Source organism: Microtus pennsylvanicus, chromosome 2, assembly GCF_037038515.1.
Source record: "Microtus pennsylvanicus isolate mMicPen1 chromosome 2, mMicPen1.hap1, whole genome shotgun sequence".
Taxonomy (NCBI): domain Eukaryota; kingdom Metazoa; phylum Chordata; class Mammalia; order Rodentia; family Cricetidae; genus Microtus; species Microtus pennsylvanicus.
Genome location: NC_134580.1, coordinates 12541377 through 12556131, shown reverse-complemented (window position 1 = coordinate 12556131; position 14755 = coordinate 12541377). Strand labels below are relative to the sequence as shown.

At 54.1% G+C, this 14755-nt stretch overlaps 2 protein-coding genes across 5 annotated transcripts in view; one reads left to right on the top strand and one right to left on the bottom strand.

The window, feature by feature from the left end:
- The window catches only part of Efcab6 (EF-hand calcium binding domain 6), a 199839-nt gene extending 197807 nt beyond the window's left edge, over positions 1-2032 (top strand). Inside the window, exons 31-32 of the mRNA XM_075963519.1 lie at positions 252-401; positions 1596-2032. Of these exons, the coding sequence (XP_075819634.1) occupies positions 252-401; positions 1596-1718 (273 nt within the window). The 3' untranslated portion in view covers positions 1719-2032. The remainder of the gene's footprint in view (positions 1-251; positions 402-1595) is intronic.
- A 2486-nt stretch (positions 2033-4518) lies between these two features.
- The window catches only part of Mpped1 (metallophosphoesterase domain containing 1), a 77888-nt gene continuing 67651 nt past the window's right edge, over positions 4519-14755 (bottom strand). For all 4 annotated transcript variants that reach the window (XM_075960197.1, XM_075960194.1, XM_075960195.1 and 1 more), the window contains exons 5-7: positions 11315-11430; positions 8899-9012; positions 4519-6758 (exon numbers count right to left, since the gene is read on the bottom strand). In XM_075960197.1, coding sequence (XP_075816312.1) covers positions 6640-6758; positions 8899-9012; positions 11315-11430 — 349 coding nt within the window. In that variant the 3' untranslated portion in view covers positions 4519-6639. The remainder of the gene's footprint in view (positions 6759-8898; positions 9013-11314; positions 11431-14755) is intronic.

Below are 14755 nucleotides of genomic sequence, written 5' to 3'. Positions count from 1 at the left end.
CTGGATCCTAGCTGGGATCATGATCCCTCCATCAGCCACAAGGTTCCATCTGAGAACTGGAGGCAGGAAGAAGCTCTACCCGCAGCTGTGGCAACTCTGAGGTGTTCCCACCACCCTCTGCACCCATGAGGCAATAGATCGAAACAGCCACATTGCAGGAGCAGGGCCAGGCTGCCAGCTGAGGAGGCAGTGTGCCGTGCCTCCGCCAGGCCCACCCCAGCTCCCAAACGCATCCCTGATCTTGGTTTTAGAAAGAAGCTGGCGTGGAGACGCAGTCCTTTTACTCGGCCTTGCTGCGGATCCAGCCCAAGATTGTTCACTGCTGGAGGCCCATGCGGCGTACCTTCAAGACCTACGACGAGAAAGGGACTGGGCTCCTGAGTGTGGCTGACTTCAGGAAGGTGAGACGCTGCTCTCCGTGGCTCTGGCGACCTGGCGCAGGGACCAGGCCTGAAAGGCCTGCAGCATAGAAAGCTCTAGAGACCCTGCACTTGCTCATGGAGGCCCAGGCCATGGCCTGTTTGCCCCTTACTTATGGAAACTCCAGGGAGTGGGCTTGTGCGTGCATGCGTGTGTGTGTGCATGCACACACAATACCTGTGTTTTCTTTGAGACCACACTATTGCTAGGCTCCCTACCTATTCCTGTGTCCTATCAGGGTCTTGGGAGTGTTGGGACAGCCCAACAGTGTGCATGTGATAGTGGCCTCCTACACAGGGAGCCCCACTCCACCCCACAGTGGAGTCATTTAGCTTCAGCTAATCCTGGGTGCCACGTAACTCTGGGTCTGCCACTCTCTGCCTCCCACCCACAACCCACTCATAGCCACTCCAGCTTCCCATGCATGCTGGGGCCAGCATCCATCCCAGCCAGGGAGTCCGTCTCAGTCCATTTCAGATAGGAGACAGTAAGATCAGGGTTCTCCCCTTCCCGGGGACGCAGGGTATGGCTAGCAGAGAGGACAGTAAGGGGGGGACGTCTTCAGCAGAGCTGGAGGTGCGGGTCATGGGTGTGAGTGGGGCCTCAGGTTCCTCCTCCTGCTTTTCTCCCATTCGACCCAATGGCCACCAGCTGCCCTCAGTCCTGGGGCCCTGGGGTGTTTTAGCCCATGTTCTTGGGACATGTTTTAGTCCATTCTTCTTAGGAATGAGTGATAATGTGAGCCACAGGGAGAAACAATACCCTAATTTCTACATATTATCAGGGAACTCTAGCAGGATTTGTCTGGGCTATAAGAGTGAATAAAACAATAGCAGCTGCAGGAGGAAGGCTCTTTCTTCCCATGTAGAAGGCTACAGGTGGGACTTCCAGAGCTGGCTCAGCAGCGGGGTCAGGGACCCAGTTTTGTCTTGCCACGCTCAACACCACCCAGCTTCCTTCCCCACCTCATGGTTCAAGGTGGCTTCTGGAGCCCCCACCTCTTCCCAGACATTAAGAAAAAGGCATGCCCCGTCCCCACTGAAAAGGAAGGAGGTGATGACGGTGGGCATCTAGCATCCTCAGCCAGGGCTCCTCTGTACCCTGAACCTCAGGATTAAGGATGAGGGCATCCACATGCAGCTGCCACCACTGCTAACCCGCCTGCTGGCCCCCAGGTGCTGCGGCAGTACAGCATCAACCTGTCGGAGGAGGAGTTCTTCCACGTGCTCGAGTACTACGACAAGTCTCTGTCGTCCAAGATCTCCTACAATGACTTCCTGCGTGCCTTCCTGCAGTAGGCACCCAGGCGGGGCTGCGCTGGGGACAGCTGTGGCCTCGGGGTCTGTCCCCAGACTAGCAAAACCAGACCATGGAGGGCTGCAGCGAATTCCCCAAAGCGGCTTCATAGCCGAACCCTACCCAGCATCAGGCTCCTTCCTGAGACGTGCAGGCTCTTACTCCAACCCTCACTGGGGCCTCCCTGGGTCAGTGCAGGGTGGCCGCTGGCCTTGGGCGACCTCACTCATTAGTATGAGCAAATAAAATAGTCTTTGCAGGAACGACTCTTGAGACTTTGAAAGAACTGCTGCTAATAAAATGTTGTAAAACTTGGGGTTTTGGGGGGTTTGTTCACGACTGCCTGCAGGGCACCCCCTCCCATCCGTGGTCCCTGCACCATTATCCGAGAGCCAAGGCTGCTTCTGCCCACCCACTTCTGACTTAGATCAGAGGACAGCTGGAGCCCCGTGGCCATGGCCATCCTGATTAGTTTTTTGTAAACTTGGCCCGAGCTAGTCATCTGAGCAGAGGGAACCTCAACTGGGAAATTTCCTCCGTCAGCTTGGCCTGCAGGCCAGTCTGTAGTGCATTTTCTTGATTAATGATTGATATGACAGGGCCCAGCCCACTGTGAGCAGTGCCACTCCCGGGCAGGTGGTCCTGAGTCTGAGCCTGAGCAAGTCATGGGGAGCAAACTAGTAAGCAGAGTTCCTCTGTGGCCTCTGCATCAGTTCCTGCCTCTAGTTCCTGCCCTGGCATCCCTCAGTGATGGAGTGCGACCTCAGAGCTGTAAGATGAAATAAACCCTTTCCTCCCCAAATTGGTTTTGGTCATGGTGTTTATGCAGCAGCAGCAGCAGCAGCTAGGACAGTGTCCCCGCCCCTGCCCTCTTCTGAGTCCCACACTTCTTCCAAGGTGGGGACCCTCCCATGACCTCTGGGGGACAGTCCAGGGCAGCATCCCAATGCAGGATGTTCCCTCATCCCTCCCTCTTCCCAGTAGCACTAGGCACCGAGTCCGACTGGCAGGGTGTGACAGAAGACCTGCTTTGCACTCACACCTGGTGACCACATCTAGTCTGGTCAGGCACGGCCTCTGGATCCCTCTCAGGAGGAAAGCAAAGCTGCAAGCTGGCCGATAGCTTGAGTCCAGGGAGCAGCTCTGCAGGGAGACCTACTTTCTAAACTTGGTCACATCTCTAGCTCCCAGCACTGTCAGCCAGATGCCTGGCATGACACCGATCCGATTGGGATACACCGCACTCCCTCACTGGGCTCATAGGAGGTCTGGTCCCTGCCATTCCAACCCCAGAAACCCAAAGGAGAACGATGACATCCACCTGCCCAGAGGAGTTCTTGTAGGCCGTCTCAGCAGGGCTGCGGAGGGGTACAGCTCAGTAGTAGACTGCTTGCTTAGTGTGTGAAATGAGAAGGAAAGGAGGTGGGAGGGAGGTGTGCCCCAGAGAGTCTGCTGCACTGAAGCAGCTCCAATGTGATGATGCTGTACGGCAGCAGCCTTCGAGGGCCGTGCCTGTACAGGAACGCTACTGTGGCTCCGATGGTTATGGGCGGAAGTCGGTGGTGGTTCTTCCTACTGAACAGGGCTTTCGGGAGCAACAGTTCAGAAATCAAGGTTCCGGGGCAGGATGCTGCAGGCCTGTGAAGCCTTGGGCAGTCTGAGGAGAGGTTTATGGGAGGTTGTTATATGCCCGTCCTAGGCCACTCCTCAGGCCCTTTCTGCCTCAGATCCATGGCTTTACTTACTGTGTCAGAATTGTGTCCCAAGAGAAACTTCTACTCCGTGTCATTTGTCAACTGGACCACAGGACACCTCCTCGCATGGCCCCAGGTCACCCCCTGCTCAGGAGGCCCAAACAGATCTGTGTGCCTTTTGCTTGCACCCATTCTCAATTCCACACTCCCACTGGCATCCACATCTTCTGCCATCCTTGGCTTTCTGTGGCCTTTGTCACCCTACCTACCTTTCCCAATCTTCCCTTCCAAATCTGTTTGTCACTGCCAGCATTTCTGTAAGCCAAGCCAGGCCCTTTGGGAGGTGCTAAGGATTGTGACTGGATCAATAAAGAGCTGGATGTGGGTTATATAGGATGAGTGGAAGAATGGAAAACTGGATGGATGGATGGATGGATGGATGGATGGATGGATGGATGGATGGGTGGGTGGGTGGATAGGGATGGATACCCTGGAGGTCAGGTAAAGTAATAGTTTCATCAGTAGTGTATGATCCAAATGAGTGTGGATAGATAGCTTGGCTGATGCATAGATAGATGAATAATTCTTTGGATGGAGAGATGTTAGCTGGATGGATGAATGGATGGATGGGTGGATGGATGAATAGATGGGTGGATGGATAGATGGAGAGCTTGCTGGGTGAGTAGATGAATGGACATACGAAAGTATGAGCCAATGGGTGAGTGAGTGTATGGAAAGATGAATAGCTGGATAGTGGATGTGTATAAATGGTAGAAATTTGTAGCCAGGAGAGACTCAGACTGGGGTGCCACCCAGCCATCATTCCATCCATCCATCCATCCTTTTGTCTGCCTAGGGCTGGTTGGCCATATCACCTTAGAACAAGCCAGCACTTGGGACACACCACATGCTTCATTTAGGAGCTCAGACATTCAGTCAAGCACAGCCCTGCCGTGACACCACTTCTGCAGCCCCTGCACACACAGGAGGTGGGGGTCATCACCAACACACAGGGGCGTCTTTGGCCTCTAGAACTCGGGGTTCTTCCTCCTTCTGCCCCCTCATGACCCAGGGACACCCACAGAAAGAGCAGTCAGGCAGACTCGGCTTTTTCTTTTTACAAAGACTTTATTGTCTGACATGCTTGACAAAAAAATTACAGCCACAATCAAGTTATGCCAAAATGATTGAGGAGCAGGCCGCCATCTTTCAAATCTTGAGGACTTCCAATGAATTTTCCCTTAAAGATAGCTGCCTCCACAGCTTTTCTTCTCCACATAAAAATATGCCATATTCTGAAGATGCCCTAGGAAAAACCTTTGTTTAAAAGTTTATAGTTCTTGGTCCACATAGAAACTGTAGAGATGAGACAGCACACGGGAGGTGCGTTTCCTCTGCCCCAAACATGCCATGCATCTGAGGCACAGAGAAGAGGCCTTGTAAATGTCACCACACACCAAGAACCACTTGGCCCAAGCGGGATTCCTGCAGCCCTGTGGCCGGTGAGGCACTCCTGTCCTGGCACCACAGGCCTCCTGGGAATGCAGCCCCACCCACAGAGAGCCATCGCATGAGCCTGGCTCATTCATTTGCAGGAAAGAATTGGAAATGGGTCTCACACGATGATGGGGTACCAGGCTCGAAGCTCAGAATTCCATAGGGTCTAAGGGGCTCTCCATCGAGAATGAACGCGAGCCAGTTTTGAACAGGACCCTTTAAAATGAAAGTCTTGGCACGCGCCTTGCCTTGTGGAGAGAACTCTGGTGGTGATAGTGAGGGCTGGGAGACCAGAGATGAGGTCCTAATCTCGTTGCTGCCCACTTTGTGCTGTACATCCTCAGGCGAGTGACCTCGTCTCTCTGGCCTCAGTGGCCTCTTCTCTATAACAGGGCAAAAGTACCCATCTACCTTGCAGGAATGATCATAGATAAACCAACATTATACTGAATGAAAGGTACTAGGATAGCTGGTCCCCAAGGCTGGGGCCAGGCCAAGGAAGTGAGGCCTTTGTGTCAGATGCATGACACAGAAGGTGTAAAACAGCAAGGGTCAGGACAAATAATAATTATTTTTGTGACGTGTTACTAAGAATCAGAATAAGTGCAAAAATAGTCCACAGAGAACAAATATCAGCATTTTAAATAATGACAACTTCTGACCCTGCCTACTCCTGCCCCAGGGCCTGCTGGCTGTGTCCCCTGCAGATGGGCTCATCCAGGCCTAACCCAAGAAAGGCTGCAACCCCAGGTGGCCTTGCCATCAGTGCCAAGGGCTGCTCTGTCACGGCGCCACCTCCTGGTAACCGGTGGTACTGACAAGCCCAGCAAACAATCCTCTGAAGGGGAAATCACATCAAGAAATGAAGCCCATTGTGGACACGAACAGAACCAGGTTAGGAGGGGGGGGTGTGTGTGTGCCACACAGATTGGACATGTATATGGCCAGGCACAGGGGATCAGTCCGCAGAACCCCCTTGGATGCTGTGATCTACAGAGTTATGTGGTCCCAGGGGGCCCAAGATGGCCTCACTGTTATTGAGGAGTCAGCCAGAAGAACCACCCAGAAGGACCAAGCCCCCCAGATCCAGGCTCTAAGCAGAAGCTAGGGACACCTGTCCACTGTCCACATTGGCAGCAGGGTCCTAAGGAAGAAGAGAGACTAAGCCAAGCCAATGGCTGTAGGCCTGGCCAGGGGCTGTCGGAATTCCTGAGATGTCCCTGAACACTCCGAGATCCCTGCACACAAGGAGCAGGCCTATCTCTTTTCCTCCAGCCAGGGGAGGGCTGTGTGTGCCCAGGCCATACCCCCCAACCGTGGGGCTCACAGCCACAGAGATGCACTTGGGTAGCAAGACGTGTATAAAAACTTCCCAGAACTCATCCAAGGGCAGTGGCTCCTTAGAGCAGGAGGGTACTGATCGAGTGTGGTGACACTTCTGTCATTTCCCCAACCTGTGAGGCCCTGCGATGAAGGACAGACGGACACACAGAAAACAGAAGTGAGCACGGTGCCCCGATGGGGCTGCTCAAGGCCCCAGCAGCGGGTGGCAGAAGGCTGACAGTCAAAGGCGATTTCTTTTATCCCAAGGATTCTACTCATTGCTGGCTGGTCCCATGGCCAGATGGACCGTCTGGGCTGTTCTGCATGGGAGGAGGCGGGTTAGGGGATCCAGGCTCTCGGCCAGATACACGGAGCTGACATGGGCAGGCAGAGCTGGAGTGGGGAGCAGTCAGGAGTTCCGGGGTGTTGGGAGGTCGATGACTATGGGAGGGTTAACAGGCTGATAGTTCACAGTGCATACGGATGCATTCACATAGGTGGTGGTCCCGTCTGCCATGACACCATAGCCTGGAAAGGAAGCACACTCTTGTCAGGCCAGGATCTGGAGCTGTCTAGTGGCTGTGGCAGCTACATGTATTCTTCCACCATGGGCAGGACATGTGTGGGGCAAGCTACTGCAGCTTTCAAACCTTCTCTGTTAAATGGAAATGATACTAAGAGGGTGGTTCTGAGCCTGCCAGGGGGACCAGCTGAGGTCACCACCCAAATGCAGTGCTTTTCTTTCTTTTTTTTTTTTTTTTTTTTTTTTTTTTTTTTTTTTTTTCGAGACAGGGTTTCTCTGTGGCTTTGGAGCCTGTCCTGGAACTAACTCTGTAGACCAGGCTGGTCTCGAACTCACAGAGACCCGCCTGCCTCTGCCTCCCGAGTGCTGGGATTAAAGGCGTGCGCCACCACCGCCCGGCCTCCAAATGCAGTGCTTAGGGCAACGCATGTCACAGGAAAAGTCACTGTCATCATCCTCAGGTCATCTTCCTAGCCACCAGCATCATGGTGTCCTCAGCATGCTCCCTGTGTCCACTGCTATCAGATGTGATCAGGAATAGTCACCTGTTTTCCACAGTCCCCAGTATCCCCATAGCATCAGATATGATCAGGTGTGTTCAGATGCTATGTCCATAGGCTACATCACTGTATCGTCGTCATAGCTACCATCCCATCCCATCGCTGTCATCATCCCCATGACCACCAGCATCAGCGTCACCAACATCAGCAGCTGCATTATCTTCAACATCACCATCTTTCTCACCATCCCTGCCATTGCCATCATTACCACGACATTCTCATCACCAGTGCCATTATCATCAACACCACTGCCATCTTTGTCACCATGGCGTCATCATCCCCATCCCCATCCATCATCAGCACCGTCACCTAGGCTACATCACTACCATCTTTGTTGCTGTCCCCGACACTGCCATCATCACCATGGCATCAGCGTTTGCTCCCTGAGTGTTCCTCCTCTTCAGCCCTAATCCTTCTCCATACCGCTGCTACCACCCCACGTCCACTGTCATTGACACCATCACTATCATGACCCTCGCTGTTATAATTGTCATACTGCTATCACCATCGCCAACACCCCCATTATTGCCAGCACTGCCCTGTCATGACATCACCATCCTTGCTGTCTTCAGTGTCACTGCCACCAGCATCTTTGTCACCACTGAGACCACAGTCACCATTGCCATGTTCCTGTCTTCCAACCACGTGCCCTCCCCCACCACCTCTGCTTGTTGAGGTCCCTTCTGGCTTAGACTGTCGTCACACCGGAAAGGACACGCTCTCCCTTTCTTGTCTGGAGCGCCATTTTGCCTCTACACATATGTAGGGGTATGGTTTGGGCCCCAGGCAACCTTACATATGTTGGCCCTGCATGCACACAAGAGGGTCCAAGAAGACTACCAGCATGATAATCTCACGCAGGGTTCATGAGCTGCCCTACAAGCTCTTATGTTCTACCTTTGGCTGCCTGGCTGCTGCCTAGCAATCAGGGAGCTTCTCCAGGGACCAGGGTGCTCTGCTATCTTGACTTCCAAGGACACTGCAGAGATGCTCAGGAAATTGTTAAGAGTTTGTTTACTTCCAAGTTAGAAAACTATTAGATGTGGACAATGTGAAGGCCCAGGAGCCCTGGTCCCACCACAGCCAGGGTCAGCGACCAGTCAACCCTTCTGGGACAAGCCTTGTCAGTCCCTATCCCAACTGAAGCAGCCACATGGTTCCTGTCAGATGGGGCTGTGAGGCCTGTTGGTCCCTGTCTGAAAACAACAGCAGGAGTGTGGGGAGGGGGACCAGCGGGGTTATATCAGTAGTTGAGCTTAGGCTCCAGGACTAATGCCTGAGGACTAAGCTGGTGTGCGTGGATGGGCTGTGCGGGCAGTGTGGGTAGTTAGGACTATGAGCCACCTGCCCACAGTGTGGCCACCCCTGGCACTCCAGTGAGTTCGCCTTCTGCTAGTCAGCATGCCCACACTAACCAAGGCAGCAAGAGTGTGAGGCAGTCTATTCATGGGCCGCAGAAGCAGGCTGCCTCCTGCAGAAGTCAGCGAGGAAGCTAGTGAGGAGGACTTGAGGAAGACAAGAAACCCCTCAGAAGAGCCAGTTAGAAGCACCCCAGTGGGGGTTCCCTCTCCATCTGCCGACTCACCTTCATGAATGTGGCCAAACACATGCAGCCGTGGCTGGACTCGCCTCTGGACCGTGTTGAGCAGCTCCACGCAGCCCACACGCTGCATCTTCTTGGGGACCCAGTCTAGAAAGCCTGTGCGGGAAGACAATGAGGTCACCGATGGAGACAGCGGGCATCTGTTAGTGCAAACTGGGTGGCACCTGGAGTCCTATGCTACAGCCCCAGAAGAGCTGCTTTCTCAGTGCGGCGAGCTCCAGAACCCTGCCTCTGCCCCTAGAGAGAAGCCTAGTCACGAGGCAGTTCCTGGAGGCTCAACTTCCCTTCATGGGCAGGGCTGTGCTAAGAGGTTCCTTCACAAGAGCCAAGGGGAGGCCAGGTACCTGGACCCAGGTGCACGTAACCACTACAGATCTCAGCCCATGACTGTTCCTGCAGCTCCAAGGGTTATGTGTGGCCACCCATTGCAGAGAAGAACAAACTGAGTCTGTGGTACCCCAGTGGCTGGAAGCAGAGTGGAGCCTCCATAGCCTCAGAGGGAGATTTCCAATACAAAAATGTCCTCTACAAAACCCCACAGAAGCTGCAGCACGGCTCTGTTGGTAGACCGCTTGACTATCAGGCAGGGAGCTCTGGGTACTCGTAGACGTGACGGCGCATGGCTCGGATTCCAGCCCAGGGGAGGTGGAGGTGGAAATATGAGTTCAAGGTCATCCTCGACTACATAAAAACTGCCAGGCCAGCCTGGGATACATGAGACGGGGGAAGGGGTGCACAGAAGCATGAGCTAGTTTCCTTGGCTGAGGCACGCTCTCATGGTGCCCGCTGTGTCTGTTGGCCGCCAGCCTCCCGGAGCCGCCCCATATGGTGGTGGCTTATTATCCTCACATGGCTACACAAACGAAGAATAATTGATGCCTCGAGTGAGCAGTCAGGTTTCTGTCGGCCCCTCTCTGTTTGGGTGGGTGAGACACGCTATAGAGCTGCCAGCAAGGGCTGGAGAGCTTCAACTCAGTGCACCCAGCAAGCCTCGCACAGCCCAGGAGAGGAGAGAAGAGGAGGAGAGAGTGAAGACCCAGCAGAGAGGGAGGGAGGGAATGAAGGGGGACAGACATGGCACTGGGTGATGGGGTGGCCTGGGATCTGCCGTAGAGCTGCAGCGGCTTGGGATCTGCGGCTCCTGGACCTTGCACAGACAGGTTCATATCCCCGTGTCTTGGCTTCATCCACCTGTCAGAAGTGCTGCCCTTGGAACTGGAATCATGCAGGCCCATCTTTATGTGGCAGTGTGGGCTGACAGGGCTGGGGGTGGGAGTCTCTAACTGTAGTCACCCAATTGCCCTGGCAACTACAATCGGAAAGGAAGTGCTTTAGAACTGGCTGGGACACCTAGTGCATGGGCATTCCCAAAACAGGCGTGCAGTGTGGTTTGTGACTAGGGCAGGGCATCTGGAGAGAGGAAGCCAAAGGATGGAATTCTGGATAAATGGATGGATGGATGGATGGATGGACAGACGGACGGACAGACAGACGGGTGGGCAGGCAGGTGGGAGAGTGTATAGATAGGTAAATGAATGATTGACAGCTGGACAGATGAATAAATGGTAGGGGGTGGATGGATGATGGGAGATAAAGATTGAGGATGGGTAATTATGGGTGGCTGAATGGAGGAAGGATGATGAATGGATGAATTAAAATTGATGGATGATGGATGGATGGATGGATGATTGATGGATGGGCGAGTGGATGATGGATGGATGATGGATGAATGGATGGATGGATGGATAGATGGAAAAAGATGAATGGGTAGACAGATAAATCAAGAGAGTGGAAAGGGAAGAAGAGGAGGAAATCTGGAAGGAGGGAAGAAAAGGAAGCGGAGGAAGTAAGGGGAGGAGAACAGGAAACAGAGAGGATGAGGGATGGAGGACCACAGAACCCACACAACTCAGATGAAACTGAGGAAGGACTTGGCCCATGGCCTGGAGGCCCTTGGCAGAGAGAGGCACAGCCTGGTCAGCAGCTTGTTGTGCTCTTCCCATAGAGGCCTGGGCTTCAGGTGTCCTTCACTGAAAATGGAGAAGGACTGGAGGGCAGAGAGGAGCCAGGGTGGTCAACACAAGGTACAAGCCTGGAGGAGCAACAGCAGCATCAGAGAAAAGAGCTGGGGGCGAGTTAGATGGACAGGAGAGGGGACTGGTGGGGGTCAGGCAGGAAGCCAGGGGGTCGGGGAAGTGGCGGCAGGTGAGCAACAGGCTCAGAGTTAGGGTACAGCAGCCAGGAGCAACATCAGGAGGTGGCATTCGGCTGGGTGAGGGTGGCACCCCAGCATGCCAGACCTAGTTGACCAACCCAGGGCTCCTTTGGGCACAGCCTGGCACCAAACACTCCATCCTCCAGGACCCCGTCCAGCCTGGGCAAGTAAACCAGAGCTTACCCAGTGGCGGTCCGTGAGTTATGAGGATATCAACACCTTCCGGGATGAGATTCCACTTTTCCAGCAGCGCTTGCCCTCGTGGGAGGTTGAATCCCCAGCCATAGAACCAGGGCTGCCTAGGAGAGAAGAGGGGCACTTTAGGGAGGGTCTCAAGGATGGCACAGTCAGAGAGAAGGGTACAAGGCCAAGCAGCCATGGCGACCAGCTGCCGTCAGTGCAGCCAGACCGGGGTGAGGCGAACTCCAGGAACAGCAGCCAAGCAGTACAGACAGCCCCTTAATTTGCCAACCAGCACACACCACGAGCTGGGTAAGGTCAGGCATTGCCCCCATGGTCCCTTGTGTGCCCAAAGTTGCCACCTGAATCCTACCCTTGGCCAACATGGCTGGCATCAATGGCTGTGAACCCACTGATGGCCTACACTGTTGGCAGCCACCAACATGACTACTTAGGACTTCCAGGGGTTTCATAGAACCCCATGTAAGAACTCCCAATCCTATCCTCATAGGCTCTGAGCTGTAGGACTGAGGTCTCTGCGTGTTTCCCAGAGGAAGGGAAGCTACCTGGGTGACACAGGGCCTGTGGAGCTGTCACTCTGAGACCTAGGACTGCTTTTCTCAACATCAAGCCTGTAGTGCTGGCCCAGGGCATGTGAAGGAGGGGTGGCCACTCTGGATCATATGGGGGAGTCCAAAGGTCCTTTTTCTATGTCAGACACCAGCCCTGGAGGCAGATAAATGCTGGTGAATGGAGCTGAGGGCCCTCTGGTCACTGTGGTCAGGACACTGTGGTCTTGTCACTGTGGTCAGGACACAGAGCAGACTTGGTACCGTGTCATAGCCAGCACCTCAAAGTTGAGGCTGGCTCCTTGTCACCTCCAGGAAAAGCTTGCTAAGGACAGTCAGCACACACCAGCTACCACCACCCAGCCCTGACTCCTAAGTTGCAGGCATCTGTGGCTATGCCTGATTCCTCTGCCTAGTGGAGCAGGCTCCTGAGCCTCCAGTGGAAGAGGTGGCCCTGCCCCTGGGCTGGGGACCATGATTCTCACCTCAGGTAGATAAGAGGCGAACCAGGGATCAAGGCCCAGGTACAGAATGGCCACCTAACCCACAGGATCCCCGCACATGAGAAGTGTCCACCAGGGGACAGTGGTTGGACTGGGACTGGTCATTGCAAGAGCAGCACAGGCAGAGGTGACCCTGTCAGAAGCCTCCTCCCTCAGACATGCTGATTCTGGCCTGCTCCTGCCCATCTGCAGAAAGAAAACGACACACATACACACGCTACTTACACACAGCTTCAAGGGGACCCTGGGGTCAAACTGACTGAGGTCAGGATAGTCCGCCACTTGCCACGGATGCGACTTGAACAAGGGGTGAGTTTTAAGAAAATGAGATTGACCACAAGTGGCAAACACCTTTCTCCTCCAGAGCTCAGTGTCTGGAGTTCTCTCTTTAATGGAGGTGGCACTGTCTGCTCAACAATGAGAACTCAGTGCCCTGCCATGGTACCACCATCTTTACCCCCTCCGTCACCATCACCTCCACGATCTCGATCACCTCCGTCACTACCTTCATCACCTCCACCATCCAGTCCGCACATCCACAATCACCATCCCTGTCACCACCATCACCTCCACCATAGCCATGACCATCATCACTTTCACCATCCCTATCACTCTGACCATCTCAGGTACCACTTCCATCTGTACCACCTCCATCATCACCATGGTCACCACCATCACCTCCATACAACCATCACCATTATTATCTCTGCCTCCACCACCATGACCTTCATCATTGTTCATCAATAAAACCACTATTACTATCATCACCACCAGTATCACGCTCCCTATCACCTCCACTACCACCATCATCACCATCACACCCATCACCATGGACCACTCCTAAAAGCCGCCCACAAAGTCTGGGTGTAAGGTTTTATGTAGGGGAGGGTTTTTCAAATTGCATTTTCAATGGCTAGCAAGATCACTTCTAAAGAGGAAGCAGGATAGGAGACCTTAGAGAACCTGAGAGCAGGAAGGGAATTTCAGCTGATGAGAGTTATTGTTGACCACCTATCCCCAAGTCACACACCGTGGTAACAAGGTAAGGGTCCTTTTCTGCCGTGTCCCTGGTTGGTGCTGCCAGCCCCCTCTCTACGGATTCCAAGGGCTATGCAATTTCTGAATCACCGTCTAGGATTCTCGGAACTGCAGCTGAAGGGGCGAGGTGGGGATCAGAAAGACCACGGCAGCCTGGAAATCACTGAGCATCCTGCCAACACACAGGACGGGGAACAATGTGTGACTACCTGCTGTCTTCCCAACACAGGCTTCACTTTTCAAAACGCTAATCAAATATTTATACATCAGGACAAAGCCCCATCAGTGTGGAGAAGAGGCACCTGTTAGTGTTGGCGCTCCTGAGCCACTGCAGGGGTAGCTCTTAGAAACACAGGAGGTAGCCCATGGACGCCGGAAGCCAGCCCAGGCCACCCTGCCTGCCAGCTTTTCCTCACCCAGCACCACAGAGCCTTACTCTGGAGGGAAGATTGGACAGACTCTCTCATGGGGATGCCCAGAGGAGCCGTTCCACACCCCAGGACCACACAGCACTCATGGCAGAGCCTGTGGTGAATCAAATCCTGCAGGGTATCTAGCCCCAAACTGTTCCACTTCCTCTCCCCACCTGTTCTCTGCTTCTCCTTCCCTCAATATCTTACCCCACCCACCTGTGGGCCATGAGACTCCCCACTCCCATCCCCAAAGCACAGGTGAGCTTCTGCCTTGCTCCCGGCCAGGGGCAGCAGTCAGCAAGGACCTCAGCTCTTGGAAGTCTGGGGGCTGTTTGCCCCCACCGACAGGTTGGGAAGCCATCCAAGCAGGGTCATACTGACTCTGCCCTGGACGGGCCCTTCACCTCTCCAGGCTTAACCCCAAGGGTGGCTACTGTTTCCTGCTAAGTGCAACGCAGAGGAAGAGGGGCTAACAAGGGTATGGCTGGACACCGCAGGGGGATGTGTGCACACAGGCAATGCCCCAGATGCCAATGCCTACCATTAGCACTGGAAAGCAGAGGGAGGCAGAGCCTGAAGATATTTCTGAGGCTTTTCCCGGGGTGGCGGGCAGTCCTGGGTGACTTGGCTATAGTCAGCAAGGTCTAAGCAGACTCCAGGGGCCTCACTAAGGCCTTTGGGTCACCATGGCCTGGACACAGCAGCCAACAGTCACTGCTGACCCAGGAGACAAAAGAGGAACCATCTTCAGTGTGAAGTCTGCACTGGAGCCTCCTGGAGTGCTGTTTGGGGTGCACTGACCCTTTGTATCCAGGGAAGCCTAGCGCTCTGAACAGCCACAGTGACCAGCTCTCCATATGGCTTTCTGGCATTTCCTAGGAAGGCTACACCCATCCTGCCCTGGTCCTCACTGCCATTCAA